Genomic DNA, 24,382 nt, shown 5'->3' with positions numbered 1-24,382 from the left:
CGGAGGAAAGGTGGTTTTTTTTTCTTTTCTTTCTTTTTTTCTTTTTTTCTTTTTTTTTTTTAAATCTCTATCGATACATACAAACGCAGACATGCGCCCATGTGCACATATATGCACACACAGAGAACACTCACACGCACATGCACACACAAACAGTTTTGGCTGACAAAAAAATGAAGGCCCTGATTACACTGTTTAAACGTAGTTCTCGCCATGAAGGTGCTAACACACTATCCCTAGCCAATGTGACCAGGTTAAATTGTGCTATCTTTTTTTTTTTTTTTTTTTTAATTTTTTTTACAGACTGTGTTCTCAACAAGATGGGGAGCCGCGTTAGTGCTTCTTTCCGTGAGAGGCGTTTTGAAGCCTGTCCTGTCAGAAGGCAGCTAACAGAGGCTTGGTCCTGCAAACCTGTGAGACTCTGAAGCTTCAGGCTCAGGGTTATCAAACTCAGTGTAAACAGGGCCTAAAGGTTTTTCCCATTCCCTCTTATCATGTCCCCCTACCCAAAGACAACTGTTGTAACTTTAACATTCTTTTAAATATGACAGCGATAGAATTTTTTTTAAAAAAAAACCTATCTACCTATGCTCTATGGGTTGGACCTTTCAGGTTAGGTGTTGACACTGAAAATTAGGTCTTACAGGTAACGCGCAAACCCATTAAGATTTGTCATGCTAGAGGGTGGTGGTTGAGACAGCCAGTCTTATGCTGAAGATTGCATTTCAAACGGAAATCCTACCCCAACTGCCATTTTCTGTATATTTGCAGGGGCGATGGTGGGCAGGGCCCAAAGCTGCTTGCAGTTTTACATCATGACTTTCTAAGTGTACACCAGCACTTTAGGTTTCTCTCACACAAATACCATTTTGAATGTGTAGCCTCCCACTTGGTAGTAACAAACAAACAATCTTTTAACATACTGTGCTTTGCACACAACATTCATTGTTTTAAGAACATTAAAGTGAAGTCAGAAGTGCTTATACCTTGTGTATACATACATATATACATACAGAAATATATACATATATATATGTATATCCCTTGTATAAAGTTGTTTCCCAACAACGCACAGTTGCTGTGCGTCAGGGACAAGTCTTAGTGTTGTACATGCAAAAGAGTACAATTATGCTTAGATGGACCTTGGATCTGAGCACCTCAGATCCAAATCCCAGGGCTTTTCTGGGCTTACTTCAAATGGCAATTTTCTGTTGAGGGCACTATTTGAATTTAACTGGTTAACAGATATTCTAGCCTGAATGTAATCAACCCACTGACCCTTAATTCAAACCTTAACTTATTACAGGTGAATGGTACCAACCACAAACAGACTTTTTAGAGGCTCGCACAAATGTCTTTGGTGTATGTGTCTATTCATTTTAAGGTACAAAATAATAATAATAATTATAATAATAAAAATAGCTATTTTGTGTGCTGTAGCAGTTCTTGTATAGCTCACAATAAGTGCAGCTCTCAACCCCTCCCACACCCAACCACCCTCCCTTGCAAATATTTGTTAAATAAGGATTAGACAGGTCAGACACCATTGTAGTGCAAATAGTAAACGATTAAAAATTTTTTTTACAAAATATAGAAATGTTTGGCTCCAGTAACTGGACAAACATGTTCCTTTCAAGTATCTCTCACTGAAGATTTTTTTTAAAACAAGTTACTTCCATTTTAAAAAAAGTCTTTCTGTTTTTTTTTTCTTTCTTTTGCAGGTAAACAGTTTCAAACCAACTAGGTTGCATAGTTCTAACGTTGTAAGCACCTTTACAAAATGTAACTTTTATTCTTTCATTCGTTCTTTTTTTTATTCTGTTTTTTCTTCATTTTTTTCTTTTTTTCCTTTTTTCTTTTCTTTTTTGTAAATGTAGTGCAGAAGATGAAGGTGTATACACCTGCACAATATTGTCCCTTTACCAATGTTAAGTATATTTACGTGTATAGTGTCTGTATGTATAGAGATATGTATATAAATACATAGCCATATATATACATACAAACATTACACACCTACTCAGTTCCTCGGTAAATTTGGGGGGGGAAAGTGCCAGTGAATGTAGTGTTCATACACATGGCTTTTCAAGGAATTTAAATGACATTTTGGACTTAGTCCAAATTGCTGCAGGTTAGATGAGCTGCTACCATGGCTTGAATTGATGGGTAACTAGGGGAGGGAACATAACTCCCCTAGTAATAACTAATGTTTAATATACTATGTAATAAGATAAGGAGCATACTGAAAGGAAGGGGAAATCCCCAACCCATACCGCCATTCAGATGTATCTCATTCAAGCCCGGGTTCGTGAAGCTTTCTTCCTTTTTATAGCTGAAGTCCTTTCTGATCCTCCATAAGTCTTTTTTTTCCCTCTCTTTTCTCTCTCTCTTTTGTTTTTGCTTTTATTTCCGATGATTGTTTCATTCAAAAAAGGTTATACCATGTCTGGTCTTTCCTCTTCTTGGCCTTTTGATACGTTTTCTTCTCAACTTCATGAGAAGGCTGTTGCGCACACATGCGTCTACGAACAGCCACACTCCTCCACAATCATATTCTGTATGTCTTTCTTAATGATGTTCTGGCCATCATCATAGTAGAGCATGGACATGGGCCGCAGCTTGGTGGGCACACAACACGACTTGAGGTTGGCAAAGGGGCTATGGCCCCGCATGCGGTAATGGTTGATGACAGTGGAGTGGAAAGATAACGATGAACCAGATGTGCCTGCTATGTGGCTGGGGCACTCTCCTTCGCAGTAGTTGGCATGATAACCTGTAGGTGCAATGATCCAGTCACTCCATCCTATGTCCTTGAAGCTGACAAAGAACTGCTTCTTGCAGCAGATGTTGACTTTGCCATCACACTCCAGGCCTCGTCTCCGCCGCCGGTGCTGGCGGTCCTCTGAGTGCCGGGCAAGCATCATCAGGAAGGGCCGATGTGATTGCTCCTTCTCCTCTTCTCCTGTGAATTCTCCAGCTTCCTTTTCTTTCCCTTCCCCATCATCTTCCTTTTTCTTCTTCTTGCCTAGTAGCACCAGGCTGGCTCCAGTCTCTTGACACAGGTCACAGGCAATCCGCACATCCAGAGAGCTCTTGCCTTGGTCCAGGAGTCTCTGGACGCTGCTGGAGACAGGAAAGATGTGCCAAGTGCTCTTACGGGTGTCCACTGCCTTTTCTGAAATCAAAGTCTCACTCCTTTCACCTTTCAGCCCCCCGTCCTCGGTATCTTCTGCTCCTTCAGAGTTACTTTTTGGCTGCCGCTGCTGTTGAAACAGACGGATGGTGACTTTTGTCCTGCTCCGGTTGGCCTTGGAGACCTTCAGGAAGAGCCACACTTCAGCATGTTCCACCACCGATAATTCACTGCCTTCCTTGGAAATCTCAAAGTGCAACATTTTCTTGGCTGTGCCTGATTTGGTAAACGGAAATAGACAGGAAGAACTTGTTAGTATGTCTGCTTGCATTCTGTTAAAGAGAATTGTGTTACTGTCGCCACAGGCATGAAGTTCCTTTGGTTTCCTACTTGGCTCTTTGAATTTTTATGATTCTACTGTTCTAACCTTCCTTTACCTCCTCAGTTTGTCTTTTGTGAAAATTCTCTCTTTAGAAAAGTATTTCTTTCCCTGTTGTTTTCCACTATCATATTTTAACCAAAGCATTTTGTTATGGTAATGATATAGTCATTTATGTAAAGAATCTCAAAGCAAATAAGCATCAGTAGCTGCTAAGAGTTCATTTGCCTACGCTGTCTTTGTGATCATGGAGCTGAAAGGCAAAAAATGCTTTTGTGACGACAGTCCATGACTGTGTGTACTATACACATGCATATCTGCGCCTAATAGCTAAAGTTAGGGAGTGAGTTCCAGCCCTGCCAATTCTTTGGCAATACTTTTGAAATTATGTGGGAACGAGGTCTGCCCTTTATCCCTCCGTGAAATACCATTCTTCATATGCATTTTAAAATGAGTTGTAAATGTCAATTGTTTCAAAAACAAAGAAATACTAAAATATGAGCCTCAGCTTTGAGAGGTTTGCAGAGTTATATTGTAAAGAATTGCAAAATTGCAGCAGGCAGACTCTTCATCCTGTGAGATGTTAGCTGTAGATCCTGTTCTTAATTTAACACACTGTACTCGCTGTGATTATAGTAATGGTGAATACACTGAGAAATGAGCTAAAGAACTGTATAATTATGAGGATGGTTCTCTGGCATAATTGTATCAACTTGCTGAGATGTCATGATGATGATTATGATGGTGAGGGGGTGTTTCTCTGATACAGAGCTCATATCCCTGGCAGAAGTTGGAATGAATAATGAGGGCTGTTTAATGATTTGATCACTAGAGCATGAAAAAGTTAAGAGAGAATGAATTAGCTGGGGGGGTGGTAGTGGTATTATTTTTTTAAGAGAGGTACTTTTCTGTTTCCTTGACAAAAGAAAGAGCCATGTTGGCATCTTTTGTTCTTTCTCAGCACGGAGGTCAGGATGGACCGGGGTCACAGATTTTAAATGCACAGATATCTGACAGTATTCATAATTATCAATTTGTCATTGATATTATTCTTGAGCTACCCATGGTTGTTGACCCGATTCTCTGTGCAGTGCTTCTGCTTGTCAGGGAACCAGAACTTTGCACTCTAAAAAGGGCAAGTGGTGATCAAAACTGAAGTGGCTGGACACACACACAAAAAATTGCTCTCATGGCAGCAAGGCTGCTCTTCTTGCTTCCCATTGCCACTCAACTCCACTAGTATGGGCTCCCTGACCATCTCCTTGCTCCCCTGTTCTCAAGTGAGACGGAAGTGGGGCAAAATCACAAGAGGCATATATCATGTATTCACTTGCAAATTCAAGAGTTCCTGGTTTCTAAATTCTGTAGGCAGGCTGTGCTGCCCTTTGAGCTACCTGTTGCTTTCCTTCTCTGTGAAGTCCTGGCACTGACATGTTCAGCTTTCCCTGGTGGCATTCCCAGGTCAAAGAGACAGACATTTCTGAATTGCAGTGGCCAAAGGGCACAGTGTTTTGTTTTTGTTTTTGTTTTCCCTCTAAGTGAGAGTGTGAAATTGTAGACTTCAACTGTCACTGAGATAGGGTAACACATGGTTTCTGTTAACTGCTTCTCACAGGCTTTCCTGATGCCAGTCTCCGAAGTGAGCTACATTAATTTCTCAGGGAGCTACACGAACCAGTGGGACTGTGCCTCAGAAAAGGAAGTAGCTTATAGAAAAGACAGAGCAAGCTGACCAGTACTGTAAGGCATGGTGGAGTTACTGTTTTTCTGTTATTTTTTAAATAAGACTCATTCAATAATGACTGAAAGTTCATTAGTCAGCTTTTACCTATTTTTTTCTGTTCTGGAAATGAAACTATGGCAAAGCTGCCAGCTGTGTTGGAGCAGCGGGGAGGCGATAGGCATTAATCCCACTCCTGCCTGGGTTTCAGAGCATGAGGAGATGTACAATGACATTCCTCCAGTCCAAAGGAAGTCTGGTCCAAGAGGCTGGTTGCTTTGTACGTAGGGATGTTACAAAGAGTGTTCTCTATGAGAATGGATACTTCTAAGGCTTGCCAGGACCATCCAGCCAGCCTGTGTCTCCGTTCCCCCTGGCTTTCTCTTCTAAAGCAAGCTTCTGACTTCAGCTTATCCCTTTCCTTGGTACAGCCCCAATAAACCCTTTCTGAGGGGAACCTGGGCTTCAGTGGAACCTGAAGACAGGTGACCTGCCAGGAGTGGGTTGGTGCCTCCAAGACTCTCTGTCCAACCCCTTCTGTTTGCTCTCCCTACCTAAGGAAACATTGGGGGGAGAAAAGATGGTTTAGACCAAGCTGCAGAAATTGTTCTGGCACCAGCAGCCTTTTCCTAGCTGCTCTCTTTCCCTAGAGCTCACAGACTGATGAGGGCAATAGGCATATATTGCTGGGAAGTGCATTCTGTGTTCCTGAGGTACCAAGCTGGGCACAGACGGCAGTTCTGGCGCCAGGAGGGATCCTGTGCATGAGCAGATCAGCTGTGCTGGACGTCAGCATGGAAAATGGCCCAGTCGCATGCTCTGAAGAAAGCAGCCGGGGTGCGCGGACCTGGCTCAACAGGGGAAGAAGCTGTATGGCCCACCCGATCAGAAAAGCCAGACAGCCCTGTGTTACAGAATAACCTAATGCTGTTAAGTGCTAACGCATGATATTTCACATTTTGTTATTTCCATGCTAGTGGGAGTTGAAAATAGTTTCAAAGTGACATACCTCCAACAGTAAATATTCATGTTACCTTCTGCACTGGCCGGAAGCATAGCAATGCAGGCACTCTTGTTGACAGATACTACATGAAAGAAACAGGACCTCAAGAACTCTCTTAATTAGTTTTTCATCTGTTCCTGTGAGTGTGAAAGTTGAATTCTTCCTCATTACTGAACATATTAGAATAGTATGCTGAAAGTACCTGAGTACTTGCTCTTTCTTCACTTGAGGAAAGTGAGCTTGAGCAAGGTAGCATAAGACATGTCCTTATACAGGGGTAACAGCCTCCCCGTAGGTTGTTAGCTACAATAACAGCCTCTCTGGATGTGGCTAGCTGCACTTTTTATACACGAATGGTCGATTTGGATTCTGAAGAAAAAAAAATGCAGGAAGCTTATATGAGCCTAGTATTTCTGGACAAAACAAAATCCTGAGACCTCAAACGTGCATAGCTAATAAAAGGTTTTACCGCAATTGAAAAAACCTTTCCCTTTCACAAATCTTTTTAGGAGGAGACTGGGAACGGTGCAAAGTTGGGGATAAAAAGCATGCTTTCACATTAGGAAAAAATGAAGCTTTTCTGAATTCTCTCCACATTCACAACTAGTTTGTTATGATCACACAGCACAAATGGTATGAATCCTGCAGTTTTTATGAGGTCACTATGCTCAGACAAGCCTCATTTTGAAATCAGAGTTTGACCTGTCCTAAAACTGAATTGAGATCTCTGGATCTGGCTTATTATGATTACACATTCACTTTATAACAGGATCTTTATTTCCAAAAGGTTCGGTGCTGCAATAAAATAAATTCTTCAAGTGTTCTGAGACAAAAAATATCGCTGTATTTCATTTTCCTCAAATATTGCTTGGGGATTTAGCAGTCTTTCCTTTTTGGTCTGAGTTAATGACCAGGTTCAAAGCTTTGGAAATATATACTGTTCATCTAACTGAAAGTGAAAAGGAGACCTTCCTGAAAGTTGGGGATGGTATCACTTCCATAATTGCTTTGTTTATCCTCTTGTCCTGCCTTTTCATCTGCCACAGCTGATTTGCAAGGGTCCTTTTCCATTTCTAATCATCCTGCTCCTCCTGCCTGACTCCTGTGGAAAGACCCACAGCCCAACAGCGGTAATGCCTTCATCACTTCCATGCTCATATAAACGGCGATGTCAACAGCCTGGATTGTTATCATAGCAGAAAGCAGCTGAAAAAGGAGACGAGGGATTACTTTGGGCCCCCTTTGATTGCTTTTCCTCGTCTCCCCTTCCCAAAGCCTTGGAGAGGCCACCTCTCCGCTTTACTGCTGAGCAAAGTCCCTTCCAGGAAGAGGGCTGTGACGCCGAGGGAGCAGTCTAGCAGCGCGAGTGACACTGGCAAATGCTGTGAGAAATGGTTAAAAATGCAAGACCTAAGTAGTAGTGCATATATGGTAAAAGGTTTAATGGAAGGAGTTACTGAATGGAAAGAAAGTGTAGCATCAGTATATATAGCATGAGAGTTTGCTCAAATCTGTTTTTCTCTTCAGCGGTGCTCGCGCACCTTTTTAGGAGAGAAAGCTGAACATGCAAGCAGAGGGGCGCCTGCACAGGTACCCTCCTCTCCACCTCTGGAAGGGCTGGCTGTTCAGGGCTCACACGCGGGACTCTGCGCTCGGTACCTGCTCCCGAGTGGCACTTGGTGATGGGCACGGCGCAGGAGAGTGCGGAGGGACTGGCAGAGCCCTCGCGGCCCAGGCGCGGGGGGACGGGTGGGGGGCAGCCCTGCGTGGGGTAGCTCCTGCTGGGCTCACGGCAGGAGCCTGCGGCTCCAGCGCGCTCTTCCTCTGAGGCTAAAGATCCTTCCTTCAGTATCGCTGGCTGTAACTATGCAGTCGAAGCTAATTTATTTGCGATTTGCAGCGGGATTCAAGATCGAGCCCTGTTAGTTCAAGCTATGTACATATACTAGGTAGGGTCTAAGCTATACAATTAAGAGCATCTTTTTTTGAGTAAAATGCTAAGATACTTTAAATGACTTTTTTTTTTTTTAACCATATGCTGTTAAATTATGAAGGCTGTTTTTTTCATAATGAAAGTGATTATCCTTTCTGACATTATAACATGACTTATTCTTAATTTCTCTTAATACACAATATTTAAATTTTCCTTTGAAAAATGCTCACTGTGTAAGAAGGTGCTGTTACTTTAAATTTCCATGCTTCACCGCTGCTTAATTTTGAACCGTTTTTACGTTATACTGTAAGTGAACTGTTTTTCCATACAAAGCAAGCTTTTTTTTCCTTTTTTAGTTGCTAACTTTACTACTGCCTATGTTTAGATTTGGGGGAATTTGTACTGCGTGCCAATCTGTAATTACATTCAAAAGCATCCTTCTCTTTACTTCTCATTTCCGTTCCCCAGGAGACAGAAAAAAATAGGTTACTAGAAAGGTTCCTCTAAAGAGAGTGAAGAGAAGAGCATGGTTATTGAGAGATAATTGCTCAAAATGTTTACTAATGAGTGACCACTAGAGTTAGATGAATTGTTCACAATGTAGAATTTATTCAGTGAATTTAGCACTGTTATCATCTGGCAATTATCTCCTAGGCAGATTGATTATTACAAATGTGTTATTACCATGATTAGACATTGGCCGTTTCTGTGAAGGCATTGCAGCCTATGGATCGCTGGCAAATGATTTATTCTAATTATTCATCACCCGTCGTATGTGTCTGGTCATCCAGGTTGCGTACTTTCGTTCCTGCCTGACTGTTGCCTCTTACAAAGGCAGGAGCAATTGTGACACAAATAACAAACACCTTATCTTCATGTTCACCTACCCTTCGCTGCCAGCAAAAGGACATTTTTGTTGTAAGAAAAAAATAAACGAAAAAAGAAAACCAGGGGGAAAAACTATTCCCCAAGCATTCATGGGTAAAAAAGCGGCAACAACCTTATTTAAATACCTTTTCTTGAAAAGTTAACCCAAAGGGGCATTGACAAGGTCATTCAGAATGTGAAATAATTCAGTTCTGGTGAACCTTGACTCTCCTCTGCTATTTTGTCAGGAGGAAAGCACTTTACATCCCCAGCCTAGAGTTCTTTCCAAATTGAAAGCCCTTCCCCCACATGGCTTTAAATATTTAGAAACAAAAAAGGTGTTTGTTTGGTTGAAGTTTTTTGTTACTTGATTTTGCATTTACGTCTGAAATAGCTCAAGCAAAGTTTAGGGTCACTGGCACCAATAACATATTTCAAGGTAATAACAATACCAAGTCTTTGTCTTTCATAAAAGAGTAATTTTTAAATTTTTTTTGTAAATACTTGTGATAATTTGTTGTAAATTCTTAATTTAAGTGGATCAGAAGCTGCCAGTCTGTTTTCATTAAAATATTTAATTTGTATGCACTAAGGCCCAAATCCCAAGCCCACTGAAATGAATAGCAAAACTTCCAATTGCTTCCAGTAGACTTAGCTTCCATCCTAAATCTTTCTAGCAAAGCTCTGTTGCATTAAATGAGATTGCCTTTTCAGAGCCATATAGACAGATCTAGATAAAAGAACTCCTCAGCATGAATCATTTGATCATATGCAATGTGGATACCTCCTGCACACAGGAGAGCACATGAATGCACAGAGTTATCTGCAGGAACCTATTCATATTACAATGATGCAGGTACAGCTACACGGGTATATAAGCGTGTCTGCCTCGGCGTACCCGTACATATGGACATATGTGCGCTTATACACACATACCGGCAAATGCATATTCTGATATTCCCAACTGTATTTGCATACAAAACTGTATGCATGACTATACATAGAGATGGACACGTGCAATACTCTCTCTCAGGTATCTTTTTCTAAACTGGTTCCCACTTTCTCAGATTCGTCTGTGCTTTCTCAAGTTGTTCTCAAACCGAACAACCTCCCTGACTTCTCACATTTTGGTACAATGAAACAGATTAATACGGAATGGATTTCTTATTCTGGCAGTAACTTGCATTCATTTGCTAAACTTGAAATCTTTGATACAGTATGCCAAAGGAAGGAAAAAAAAAACACCCCAAAACCCAAACACCCAACACAAAACAAAAAACCACCAAGGGGAAATAGGCTTGTTTTTTAAAAGCCAAGGAGACTGCATTAAAAAAAGATGTGAGAAAATCAGCTCAGATGATGATTCACGGTCACATTTCTCAGTATCTTGTAAAAAATAATAATGATAATTTCTGTTCTCTCTAGATTTCCAGAACTTCTAGCATCCATCAGTTTATCTTTTTCCCCTTTGCATGTTCCCTTCCTGAATTATTTTACTTACAGTCTTCCACTCCAGTGAATCTCTGTCTTTTAAATAAACTAGAAGAGAGAAACAAGAGCTCCACTCAGAGAAGCTACAGATAAGCATAAAGATCTCTGGGATTCAGGATCCAATTAGGTAAAACAGGAGCTTGCAGGAAGGTTGCCTTGCGTGGAGCAAAAAGCCTTTGGAGTGTGCCCTCTCGTGGCCATTCTTTATTCAGCACGGATATCTGTACCATTAAATACACTGGCTTGCAAAAGAAAATTGATTAAATGACTTGAAGAGGCATAAGCGACCCATCGTTTTTTTCCTCCTGAACTGCCAGTCTGGATGTATAGCAGTAGATATCTTCCTAGGAAAAGGGGTGAGTGTGTACACACATGCATCTGCACGTGAAAGTAGGTATCACATGAGCAAGTCAGTTCACCTTGCATTCAGTATGATACAAAAAGGTAGAAACGGTCTAAATAGCTGTCAGACATCTCTTTTTTTTCCTGACAGCTCTCCTAATGATAAGCCTTTGGATTTCAGTATTTCCATCCAGTAATTCCTATCACCTTCTCGGGGGCTGATCTTAGCAACCCATTTCATTCGTAGTTCAGTTGCCAGGATCAAATTCACTTGGCAAAATCCCAGGTCTGCCTAATAAGCTATCTACTTAAAATAATGAAAGAGTTAGTAGCCAACCATATTTTATGAGCGTTGGGTATCTCAGTTATAGAACCTATTGGATTTGCTTGTCACAAAATTATATGACCCCTCTCCTCAAAAGACTATTTTTAAGACCTTGAAGTAACCCACAGAGCTCTGGCACAGCTACCCTCGTAGCAGAACTAATCGAGGTTAGTAATCTTAGTTTGATATGCAAGTAGAAAATCATTTTCATGTTTTACTTGTAAGAGTGCCAAAGGACAGTAGGGTGCATTTGTAAACTTTTGCCCAATACTCGCGGTCATTAGTTTTGCAAAGATCTGCCTGGATTTGTTAGCTGTGAAAACTACCTGCCAACTATTTTGCTGATTTCCTGGACATAACTACACCTGTGCTTCAGACAAGTTCACTGCATTTAGTTTCCCCTCTAACTGTCTGAAGCCTGTGCTCAGTTGAATTTTGGTCTGTTTTAGAAAATAACAGTCTCAAGCCAGAGTCACGTGCACAGGGCACTGTTTGTTCATTCACTCCATTTCATTCTATGTCTGAGGATACGGCTGATGAAAGATGGAAATACTACTTTTTTATGAAGGCAAGTAGTAAATGTGGCTTCTGAAAGGTAGGGGGAATGGCTGGTTTATGTCAAATAGTACCCAAAGGAACAAAAAGCCTAAAGTCTTATTTCTCTTTCCATAGACCTTTATTTGATACAACGTGAGATGTTTCCATTCATTTTCATTGATTTCCTATTGCCCTCTTTTGAGACAGAGTGAGTTTCACATTAAAAGCAGGAAGAACATTAACCTGACCGTGAGAGGAACATGTTTATTCTCCTGCTTGGTGTTTTAAAACGTGTCCATACTCTTACCAGTTCCCACGGAGTGAAAAGTGGGGACTGTCCATTTGGCTATATTCTATTTCTGTCTTTTTAACTCGTACTTCCTATATGACATGTCACTTGTCTTCTTTTTTGCCTCACTTTCCTCAACAGAAAAAATAATATTGCTTTAACATTTAACATGCAATACTGCTGGTGCGTGAGTGGAAGAGATCCCAGATAGACTTTACTTAAGTTGTGACAGCATTGGCACCTGTAAAGTATGGTAGATCCTCTGATGTTAGCAAGACACCAAATATGAATGCCTATAGATTAAAAATAGGTTTTAGTAGTCTGAAGTTACTCCACAGAGTGGGGTTATCATTTCCATTATAAGCCCAAACCCTACAGCTCGGTTTCTAGGTTGCTAATTGCTGCCCCCCTCCTCCCGTATCAAAGCCTAGCAGGTATGGGAAAAAGGGCCAGAGCTGCCCTGCTGCCTTGACTTCCAGGATGGGCTTAGCGTGAAGTTGGAGAACAGCAGCAGGAAAGACAAGGCATGGGAATACAGCGGATGCCCCCATCCTTCAGCTGTGCAACTCCATAGCATAAGTCTTCTTAAATTAATTTCGCTCGCAGTGGTAGGACGACGCTATGTAAATCAAACTAAAAGTGACATGTTAGTGTTGGGTAGTTTGTGACGGGGGGGGGTCGGTGGCTGGACTATTGGCCAGCGTGTGGGCAATGGCACGATTTTCGCTGCTCACGTGAGCCCGAGAGCCAATGGCTTCAGGAGCCGCCGTTGGAGGGTGTCGTACTGAGTAGGCATATATCAAATTCCAAATTCCTTTGTGTCAGAGCTCAGGAGAGACAATAATGTGTTTACAAATGATTGGGACTCACACAGTGAAGAGAAACCACTGCTCATGCCATATGTGTTTCACTGTGCTCAGAGCGAGCTGCTGAAAACCAGGTGGGGAATCCGACTCATAGATAGCTTAGAGATTTCCTTGCTTTTAAAAACTCATTTCTAAACTAACATTGAGCCGCCCCTGCTTCTAATGACCACTGGCATTGACACCTTCTGCCTGCTTTCTGAAGTGGAGGGGATGGAAAAACCGAAACGCCTGAGCTTTCATACTGAAAGAACTGATAATGTGTATATTGACAAGGACTCCGGAGGCAAGGGTTCCTTGTACAGTTGGAAATCGGACAGCCAGCAGGAATGTCTGCTCTTAAAAGCATGCACACTTCTTGTGCATGGCTTCCCTGCAAACAGAACATCTGAGTCAACAGGTTTTCAGGACTGGAAACTCTGAGTGTTGTCTTAATTGTTTATACTGCTGCAGCAAACTTTTAAACAAAAATGCTTGGAGTTCCTTTGCATACTTTGCCTACCATATGCTGTACCAAACAAAACAATGACATTCTTTTAAAACCGTCTTGGCAACAGGAAAAATGCTTTGGCTAGACAGCATCATAAAAAGTTGCTGTTAGTTAGATGATAGAGTTATTGCAAGATACTGCTATTGATGCATGTATAAACATACTCACACACACTAACAGATAAATATGCACATACATATACATTGAATTAAAACGGGTTCTGGTCCTATTCATGTAGGAACTAGACAGTAAAGTACAACTTTAGAGCTGTTTCCTATAGGCAGTTGATGTGAGTCTTAAGCCATTACTTAGTAAATATCTATATTCTGAGCTGTTACTGTATAAGAGTTAGGGAAAACAACTGTGAAAGAGTTCAAAATACACCCTACCAAGGTTGCATTTTTTTGGCAGGAGCATTTTAGGAACAGAATCTTTTTTTCCAGTATGCAGAAGTCTGCATTACAAATTGGATCAGCTACAGCAACTTGTCCGGTTCTATTGAAGTCATCTGACAGTCCCTGCAACTCTTTATTGCCGAAGATGCTGTGCTAAGTTAAAAAAAAAAAAAAAGAAACAAACCCTCTCACTTCTAAAAGTTAAAGCTGCTTCATCTGATTTTATAAATTGCACTATAATTTTTACATGAAAGGGTTGTTTCTCAAGTAGTTTGCAGCTCACTTTCTGTCTTGATAAACTCCCCAAAAGGCTTCAGCCTTTTTCTTTCACCATCAGCTCTGCAACCCAGTACTTTACTGCAAGTACTCTGGCTTCACAGGCACAGTTTGGAGGACCCCGCTGCAGCCTGACTTTCTGCTCAAGATTGGTTAGAGAGCTTCCTCCCTGTGTGGCTGTCTGTGCTTAGCAAGTGTAATCTGTAGCCAAGACTAAGTCAGAAAAATCAAATTCCTTCAGAGTCCCGTCCCCCCCATCCCATTCCTCCTTCTCCCTCCCCCCAAGTCTCATCCTACGACCTCGCAGAAAACATTATTGCTGAGGAGAAGAAAAGAAGTTAATTGCAGTTCTGGCACAAAGGATATTTTACAGTTTTGTTTTTCAAGCACTCACCTGATTCCGCAAAAGTGATGATTTCTGAGGTTTGCTCCACAACTTCATTCATTTCGGCTCTTCTTCCAACATCATCCTCTATTTCCACATAACCATCCTCTCCCACCTTTCCCACATGGAGTTTTTTGATGGCATTTAAAAGTGCTGCCTTGGGCACCGGCTGGGTGATATTAGGTCTGTCCCTCAAGTGCAACATGTTCAGTATGTGCTTCTTTACTGCTTCCACCATCTCAGGCTGTGAGCTGGGCACATCCTTTGAGAGCGTGGCGAGGGCACATGATGGGCAGTCAGTGACTGAACTGTGCCCCTCGGATCCTGGGGTTGGGGAACTCCTCACTATAATCCAGCAAAGCACCAACAAAAATCCTCTCTTCCAAAGCAAAGGCATCCTGGCAGCAAAAGTTGTTGTGATTCCCTTTTTAAAAGGCCCTGCTTTTCCTCCCCCTTCACGCACAGTTTTTTTGGGGCTGGTTTGGTTTGTTTGTTTGTTTGTTTGTTTTTCCTTCTCTTCAGCAAATTCTCTGGAACAAGAACCAAAAGTTTTCTGTGAAGTTTTGTTTGCAGGTTCCCTCTCTGAATGCAATAATTGCTGTAGATGTTTGTGGCTGTCAGGGAGAAGAGTTCTGACTCTGTCTCAGAGTAGGAGAGAGACACAGAGAGAGGGAGAGAGAGAGAGAGGACGGATTGGCCTAAAGTGAGTGAGTGAATGAGAGAGGGAGGGAGTTTTGTCTGTGAGTAAAGGCTATGATTAGGAAGGGGGAGGAACAGGCAGGCTGGCTTCCTTATGCTCATTGCTCCCCTAACACACACCTCTCTTCAAATATCACTACTCGTGGTTTCTGCCCTCCCCCCCCCCCCCAAATCTCTTTTCATTCCTGTAAATTTACTCTTTTTTTCTTTTTTTTTCTCTCCGTTTGACCCTCCTGGCTCCCCCCTAGCTGTCATTCCCCCTCCTTTTTTTGTCTCCCTTTTTTTTTTTTTTGTTTTATTTGTTTTATCCCTTCAACAGTATCAGTGGCTTAACTAAACAGAGAAAACATGAATGAATGAAAAGAGTGAAACCTTTTATTAACAAACACCTTGGTCTTGGTCCTGCCTGGTATTGTTAGGGATAGCAGGAGATGTTAAATAGCTTGTGAATGAGATGGGGATGAGGACAGGGGCTCTGAGTATTTTGGGCAGAACATTATTCTGCCTTGAGTAGAAGAGAAAAGATCTTTTCTGCTCGCTTCTAAATGCTGGAGGTTATCAACACTGGCAAGAGATCTGACGGGAGCAAAACAACACTGTTGTTTGGAGGGCTATATAATACATGATACGCTCTCCAGCTGCAATACGCCATCAGGCACTGAAAGCCTAAGCAGGAGTTGGTATGGCACATATCTGTGACATGCTAAGGTAGTGCCCTCGCACCAGAAATATCCCTACTTCTATGCTAAGCTGTGCCTAGAAGTTCTCAGGCAGATATATTTAGGTTTGGGGTTAATCAAGTAATGTCTGAAAAATGCTTTGAAGGTGAAAAGTGTTACATGTCATCTGGCCAAATCATACTCGCTCCTGACTCAGGCAAATCCCTCACTGATGCCAATAATAATTCTGTCTGAGGGAAGGCTGAGTAACATCTTCTACATTTGTCCCATTGTTATTAGAAGGCACTTTTTGTTTCATTCATTTAAACCACATAGAGCAATCATAATATTAGAATAAGACATGGGGAATGAAAAGCAATGTAAAACACTGCTAGGAGCTGGAGTTCCCTCAACCAAGGGTAGGTAGACCCTTGCCACTTTATGCCCATGAGAGTTTTGCTCTGCAGTGAAAAGGCATTCCCTGTGTCACTGCCATAGCTTCGTGTTGCCTTTACATTCTGTAGCCTGTCTGTTCTGTTCCTAGCCTAGCAAGGGTGAAGTTAGTAAACTCCCTCACATTTGAACTGGGTAATGGAAAATGAGAAAACTACAGCTGATGATAGACTCTAACTTTTGAGGTTCTTCCCGTCCGGACTTTGACTTGTACAGATTTTCTTAGAACAGCTTCTGCTTTTTTAGTATTTACCCTCTTTCTTTTCCTTCCTTTCACTCTCTCCCTCACACACCTCTGTCTTCTCAGGTGTGCTTACCTCCTACCCAGCAAATATTCCACTTTCACTATATTACCATCAATTATTGTAGTTTAGTGGAAAAGAGTAATTTATAAATATAAGCATTGTAAGGTCTCTAATTTCCGTGAGATGACTACAGGCACATGGGCTGAGAGACAGGCAAGGAATTATAGTTAGGGTAAATGAAACATACAGAAGTAATTGAACAATCAACCAAAGTTTTACAAATGTTATATATTGCAAGTCCTTTTCAATTAAGCTCTTTTATAAGTCTTTCACTGTTATAAGGCATCCACAGTACACCCTCATCTGTGTTTTACTGACCTCAGTTGCTATACTGTTATATACTGTTACACTTACAGGTCTGTCAGCATTATAAACCCTGCAGCCATTCTTATAAACACATCTTTGTAACACAAACCTCGCTATAATACATCTAAATTTCTTGGATCTTGTGAACAGCCCAAAGTCTGTTGTAATTATACGAAGTCTGAAAGTCAGCTTGAAATAGAACTAAAAGTTTAATTGGATGAAAAAATAATTTCAGATGAAAATATGCATTCATGATTAGATGTACTAACAGATGACATAATTAAAGGGGTTATTTATAGTTCTAATATAGCACCTATCCCAACAGTGTCTGATGAAAAGTAAGGGACAGGCATAAATCAATATAAAATACAGAAAAGTATATTTGGGTTCTTGCTGTGGGATATAGGTTGCTTGCCATATATAACAGGTACACTTATCACAGACAATCTCTATTACATATAGGTATAGCATATTTTACTTGCATGCCATGATGATGACAGATTTAACATTAAAGCATAACTTTCTAAAAACCACTGTTTTCTAAAAGCGAGTCTGCTGAGACCGCTGATATATAGTCCATTTGTACTTATATACATACACATATACATGTACAAAAATACATAGTGTTTGAATAAATATAGAAATGGTGGTTCAGACTCTTTCTATAAAATTACCTGAGCTGCAAAGCTCTGTATATGCATTCATTCAATATAGCCCTAACAGTATGCAACAGCATGCACAGGAATTAAAAGTTTCAGTTTTAAAAGAAAGAAGCTGGTTTAAAGTTTTACCTCTCTAGTCCTGACTCTCAGAAGGAGACTGCTGTATTGTGCATTAAGAACTGCTGAAGTTCCTCTTTGTGGTATTTATAATGCGAAGCTTTATACTGTACTTCTCATGTGTACACTCACATATAATGTCTGTCAAAAGTAAGTGGGACGGATCACTGTGCTGGATTGGTTAATCCTGTTACATCAGCAATTGACTGTTTTTCCTGTATGAGACATACTTTTGGTAATTATCTAATGGAAACTCCTAATTGTCTCGTATGACAAAATATCAACTTGTAGTGGTGATCTCTGTATCCATTTAAAGAATAGAACTTAAAATCAGACTGAAAGCAAACATTATGAGTCAGGAAGACACATTCCAACTTGTTTTATTGCATAGCTAGATATAGATATTATTAGATGTAGATATCACTGATTTAGTTCAAATACAGTATTTGCCAGCTACTTAATTACTAGTTTGCAAATTGTTTTCTTCTTCTTTCATACTTAAGGATATACCAGATAATCTATTTGCAAATTTGGATTCTTTTCAAATTCAGGAAAATGCATTTGATTAAGAAGCCTTTTGCTGTGGATGATTTTTTTAATTCAATCTTTTTATAAATATGCCATTCTGTTAACTTAGGGATCCCTGTAAAGCTCTTAAAAAATGAATCATATTGCTCTTGTCCAAGTCTCCTGGCTTCTTGACGTGCAGATTGCATCACACTATTAAAAACTGTTTAGACATCTAAAAATAAGTTACAATGAATGACAGGTCACATTTTTTGCTAGTGTGATATTAACACATGTGGAATAAAATAAAAAGCAATTTTCATTTCAGTTTACGTTAGTGAAAATCAGAAATAACTGTATGCCAATTAGGCAGTACAAAAGTAATATATATAAGGTCAAAAGTAAATCCAAAATACTTCTCCTTTCTTAAACACACATAATAGCTGGCTTTATGTGGTACCGTTTATGACAAATGGCATGATCATGCAGTCTTTACTCATTCAAAACACCCACTGATTACCAGAAAATCCCCATCCTTCAGATTTTTTTTTTTTTTTTTGGCCTGAATCGTACTTATAATTGTATTTTTATGTCCTGTTGGTAATGTAAGTTTAATCTGTCTTGGAATATGGCTGATCTGGATCAGGGAAGAAAGATTTAAAATTTTCAACTTACAGTGATACCAGGGAGTTCTTATAGCAGCATTGATTCCAACTGGTGTGTGTGCTGTATTCACACAACAGCTTTGGTAGAATGAGCAAAAAATCAGGAGTTAATGGGAAACATACGACCAGATAGGTTGTTTTGTTTCCCAGGTTTAATATGCATATAATAAGTTTTCAGGCTGTAACATTCTGTGGATTGAAGCCTCTTGAAACAGGTTTCAGTAGCTTTCCTGCAATCTGACATTGGTGGTTCTAGTTGTTACAAAGAACAGGGTTTTTTTACCTTTTTTTTTTTTTTTTTCCTTTCAGGAACAGTGACAGATATGCTTGAACAAACAAATAATGAGCATGCACATACCTAGTTATTTTAACGGGAATCCTAAAACTGAGTTTTAACAAAGGACTTTTCCAGCCTGGAATTCTGTTTTCCTCAGGACCAGACTGCATTTGGTTTTAACTGGCACCCTAAAACTCTTTGAAATTAGTTGCATACTGGTAGTGCAGTGACTGTTGTAATTTGGCAGCGGACATCTGCTCAGCAAGAGATCTTGTACTGCATTGGTTTTACAGAGAGTGGAAAAATTGCCCTGAAAGTAACGGAGTTATTTCTCCTTGGGCTCCGAGTAGCGCGGTGCTCCATTCACAGCAGCTGGTGCGACGGCTGCTGACCATCACACCGCTACTGATGCAGCACCCAGCCGGTCCGCAGCTTCTCCCACAACGGCAGCGGGTCAGAAAATTCCCTGTGCGAAAGTGTGTGGTCTGTGACAAAAAGAGAAGGCTACCTAGTGAAGCACAGCTAACATGTATGTGATTTATAGTGCAGGATAACTTCTGAAAGGAGATTAGGAGAAGTGAAAAGCATTATTCATTTCAGAGCATGCTCCTTATTGCCTCAGGGAATTTGTGTATAGCTTTACCAAAGGCCTAATGAAAGCTTTACTCAGTGACTAATTTTTTTTCACACCTATTTCTCTCTTTATAAATATTTTTCTCCCCACCCCTCCACTTCTTTTCATTTTGTTGAACACAGCAACACCTGCTGGCAGTGATCCGGGAGTACTGCTGGAAAGACCCACTGATCTAACTCTTCAGACCAGCTGCCATTAAGCATTGCCAAGCCATATTAATGAGCTGCCTCTATTTTTACCCCTTCCTGCCAGAAAGGGCAATTGCTCTTGGGAAAGACTGTAGCTGGGTTTTTTTTTTTTCCTTTTTTCTTTTTTTCTTTTTTTTTTTTTTTTTCCTGGCAGCTTCAGAATCCACATAATCATTGTTCATTTAGTGAAGTTGGGATTTCTAACTTAAATTCTGATACCACTGATTGAGACCACATAAAACACCGGAGTGATGCTGAGCCAATCTTGCTGGCTTGCAGGCATATTTTACTTCCCTGCTGGATCAGAAATAATTAAAGGAACGGGACTGAGAGATAAAGGTTAGTATTCTAGCAAACTTTTTTTTTTTCCCCTAATTGTGGATTTTATCTTACAAACCATTTAAAAAAAATGGCCCAATGCCACTTCATTATTCACCTAGTGGAGATTGTGTGACTTACCAGCTATGTTGGAATCCTGAATTGCACACAACAGTATTTGTGCATCTCCATTCCTGCTTTGAAGAGCCGTCACTAGAAAACACATTGGCACAGATTTCTGTGCAAATCAGCTGGAATCTCACTCTGTTGTACCTTATTTTACTGTAATAGCAAAAAAAGATATGCCAGAAACTTATATTTAGAAGTTTTATGTTTCTACTTTTATGTAAGTGGACCAATTAAGGCCAGTCTCGCTGTTGCTGCTAACTCTAATGCTTATGTGCTGTTTAGAGGGGCCAGTGATTTCAATCATAATTAGTGAGTGGGTCAAAAAATAAAGTTCATCTGAGGATAAGAACTTGGTCTAGAGGGTGGGCTAAAGAATAGCTTTCAAGTTCTCGCTTTTTTTTTTTTTTTTCATTAATGGATGACACTTTTTGCGGGGGGGCAGGATAAGTATAAATGCTCTGTTTGAAGAGAATCTTACATAAAGTCAATCTGACTAACAGAAATAAGTATGTTGATTTTCTTTCTAAACTATACCTGTGTCTTCTGCCATGTCATTCATTGATCTTTTTTCTTGCCAACTCATGGAACAGTAAGCTGTTTCTTTAACAGGTTTATTTTTATGTCTGTGTTATTTTAGCATATGTGTCGCAATTTTACACTTAAAAACCAGGAGATACGTATACATAAGCCAGGTGACACAGATGTGTGAGATGAAATGACACAAATGTGTTTTATAATCAGAGCTTGTTCAAAACTTTGCATTTTGGGGGAAAACCTATTTACAAAGAGAATTTTCTTGAATTTTTAGAGTATGGAGTTAAGTTATAACTGTAGAGGGTAGTCCAAAGAACTAAAGATGTTCACATCGCCTGTTCATTTGACAGGCAATTTTTCAGTACATTACCGGAAAAGTAATTTTTTTTGTTGAGAAACAGCTATGTAATGTGTAAAATGTCTTGAGTGATGCTGTCTTCAAAGATATTTCCAGAGGTTATGATTAGAGTCACATTGTGATTTAAACCAAACAGGGAGGGAGCCCCAGATGACAGATCCTATTTGGTTCCAAGTAGGGTGAAAAATTTATGGCTATAGTTGGAGCAGCATTTAACATTTATGGGTGAATTAAAGCTATTATTGAAAGGTAGATTCCATGAAATTAATTTGCATGCTGTTGAAAACTTCAACTGTTGCACAAAACATACATCGAAGTCATTCATTATGCAATTGTACTTCGATCAGTGGAGTTTTATCAAGGATATATTTGGGTCAGCTGCAAAATAACGGGGAATAATTTTATTTCTCTGACAAGCCCTGAATTCTCTGTTCTGTGTTTCTTTTACTACAGTTAGTCAAATCACAGCACACACAATGGTGTAAGTGCAGAGTCCTGTTATCTTTTAGCTTTTAGGGCCAATTCTTGATGCCACTGAAGCTAGTGCTGACTGTGGGACCAGAAGTCAGTTGAATCAAGCTTTGACTCTGAAGGTTAATATTAACCATTGGTGAATGGAAAGAGAAACAAGAAATTAGGTCCTAGATAAAAGCTGTTCAGATGATTATTCACTGATGTACTTCCCAAAGTAATATTGCCTGTGGATTTTAGCAAGATATACATCTCTGTTTGGAAGAGGAGGGCTGGACCCTTAGTTAATGTAAATTGGGGTAGCTCTCCTGACTTCAGAGACTGGGTTACATCAGTAGAAAATTTGATGTAAAGTCTTTTTTTTTAATTGAACTTCTACGTATTAATGTCTGGTTTTGGGCTTTTCCTTTTAAAAACAGATCCCAGTCTTCATATTATAAGAAAGGTCCAATATTTCATCTTGTTTTAGCTCCCTCGATGATGGAGATGATACATTTTGCCTATTATGTTTTGATTACTTCTAAATCTGCTGACGTGTGGGAGGGAACTGAATGAAGGTCATAAGCTTGCCATTTTCGTTGAGTTGAACTCAACAAGAAGTTACGCTGGCAAATCTTCCAAGGTAGTCCTCGTGCACAGGCCATTGGGAAAAGCTGCAGTGTCACACATTGACAGATATTCCCTCTCTGTGACAGTAGCCAGCAGAGAATTGGCATAAGTGAAATACTGAGGGCACCAACAAGTGGCTTAAAAATTATATGTTAATCTTGTGCATCATTGCTGCTTTGTCCATTGAGAATCCCCTGTGGAGCAAATCACTGTGGAAAAGTAAATACATCGTGCAGTGAAAATTGTAGGGGGAAGCCCCACTGCTTACAACTGTTTGCTGACTAGAGTATGAGATGGGGACCCAGGAGATCTGGATTCTCTAGCTCTGCCCTCGACTGCTGGGTAAGATGACATGTACCTCATTTCCCCATCTGTAAAAAAGAAAGAATCAAGATCTGTTCTGAGATCTGTGGGTCAGAAATGACAAACAAGTCCTTGCTGTTGTTTGGTTTCTCATGACCATTTGGGATCTGAACAAAAGAAGCTATAAGGGGAGGCAGGGTGCCGGTGAGGGCACAGGTACCAGCTGAGCTTGTCTGACATCGAGCAGAGTGTTGGTGCTCCCCACGCATTCTGCCTTTCCTTGGTACCACCTTGGTAACATCTTGGCATCTTTGCTGTCCTTCAGTGCTGCTTTCTGAGGCACCAATGAGCTTCTAGGAGAGGCAGTTTCTAGCCCTGCATCACACAGGAGGACCTGCTGGGGCTCTCCCAGGAGCAAGCATGAACGAGTATCTGTTTCTTTGCTGAAAATTTCAATCCAGCATTTTTGCCATTAACCACTCGATTCAGAAGGTCCTTGACTTGACATGATGTCCAGCTAAAGCACATAATACGGAGTGAGCAACGTCATGCTGTATTCTTACTGCCAGCACTGGTTTTCATGTTGGTTCTTTAAAATAGTGTTTGGACTCATGTCCAATACACAGGTTACCTCTGAGGGATGGCTTGGGGTTCAGTGATGATTTTTAGGGAAACACAGGAAATTTGTGAGAGCATTTCACATACGGGGAGGTGAGGAGAGTAAAATAAACAGTCATCATTTGTTGATGTAATGAAGCTGCCCCCCTTCCCTACACATACACACACTCTCACTCTGTTTTAACAAGCATTGGAGATGACCGTGAGTTTCCAGATTCAAATGTAAACCTGCCTAAGTTTTGAGAATTTATCTCAGAATTTTCCTCAAATCTGGGGCTACAACACTTGAGATTTGACTTGGTAGCACTGAGGTTAAGCCTTTGGAACAGATATGGGGTCCTCAAATCTGGATTTAATTCAGTAATCCACTTCCGTTAATTTTTCTAATGTGACTTCACATTTTGGAGTTGAAATTTTATACTTGTAGTTCAGTGCAGGTGAGAGCTGTAAGACGTAGGCAGTTCAATACCTGCTTGCCTGGTGTCTTTGCCTACAGACTACAATGTGCATGAACAATAAGGTTTAAGCTTGTTTATCAGTGAGCACAAAATTGTACCTGCCAAGCTCAGAGGTCTCAGAAATGCTTTTAAAATGAGCTTTTTAACGCCCATAACAGTTGGGGAAACAGAGGGTTGATGATAGGCAGCAGTGCTGGCCAGTTGCCTGGAATATCAGTTCCTCTTCAATAACTTTTGTATGCCAACTATGAACTTATAAACAGTTATTTTCTTTATTCATTGTCTGCTTATTGGTGTCATGCCCTCGTGATGACTCCTGCTAAAAGGGGTGACATGAGGTAGCTTAGAATAAAGTTTTTGTGTGCAAACAGGGCTCATCTGTGTGTCCATGCACACATTTTTTAATTGCTCCTTTGAAGCTGCCCATTCAGGGACAGTAACCAAGCATCTAGGAAGTATAAAACCAACAAAGAAGTGTTCAGATGTTTCTCATGAAGCAGATTCTTTTGGTTAGTTCTGGTTCTTTTTTTTTTTTCCCCTTAAACTGAATTTAGCTCCTGTGATCAGAGCCAAATTAACAGCTTTGAACAATAATGTAATCTGCTTGCTCACAGGAGAGGTGCAGCAGGGACAGCCACAGGACAACCTTCTTCACCCACGTTCTTGGGTACACAGAGGCTAGCT

The 24,382-nt window shown here is 40.5% G+C and overlaps 2 protein-coding genes across 21 annotated transcripts in view; one reads left to right on the top strand and one right to left on the bottom strand.

The window, feature by feature from the left end:
- The window catches only part of LOC142600499 (uncharacterized), a 292,390-nt gene that overhangs the window by 156,285 nt on the left and 111,723 nt on the right, over nt 1-24,382 (top strand). The gene's annotated exons all lie outside the window — the stretch shown is intronic.
- On the bottom strand, nt 2,374-17,770 carry INHBA (inhibin subunit beta A). The gene is made up of 3 exons (XM_010300141.2): nt 17,642-17,770; nt 14,438-14,958; nt 2,374-3,409 (listed from the first exon to the last, which is right to left on the bottom strand). Exons 2-3 carry the CDS (start codon nt 14,823-14,825, stop codon nt 2,523-2,525), a joined length of 1,275 nt encoding a protein of 424 aa, XP_010298443.1. The 5' UTR covers nt 14,826-14,958; nt 17,642-17,770; the 3' UTR covers nt 2,374-2,522.

This window comes from Balearica regulorum, chromosome 2 (genome assembly GCF_011004875.1).
Source record: "Balearica regulorum gibbericeps isolate bBalReg1 chromosome 2, bBalReg1.pri, whole genome shotgun sequence".
NCBI lineage: Eukaryota > Metazoa > Chordata > Aves > Gruiformes > Gruidae > Balearica > Balearica regulorum.
Note: the sequence above shows the minus strand (reverse complement) of the source record. Positions and strands in the feature narration are given on the sequence as shown.

Excerpts from the sequence above, each read along its gene's own strand:
- INHBA (XM_010300141.2), bottom strand. The coding sequence starts at position 14,825 with ATGCCTTTGCTTTGGAAGAGAGGATTTTTGTTGGTGCTTTGCTGGATT. Across the intron at positions 3,410-14,437 it reads CATCACTTTTGCGGAATCAG|GCACAGCCAAGAAAATGTTG; the intron begins GTGAGTGCTTGA and ends TTACCAAATCAG.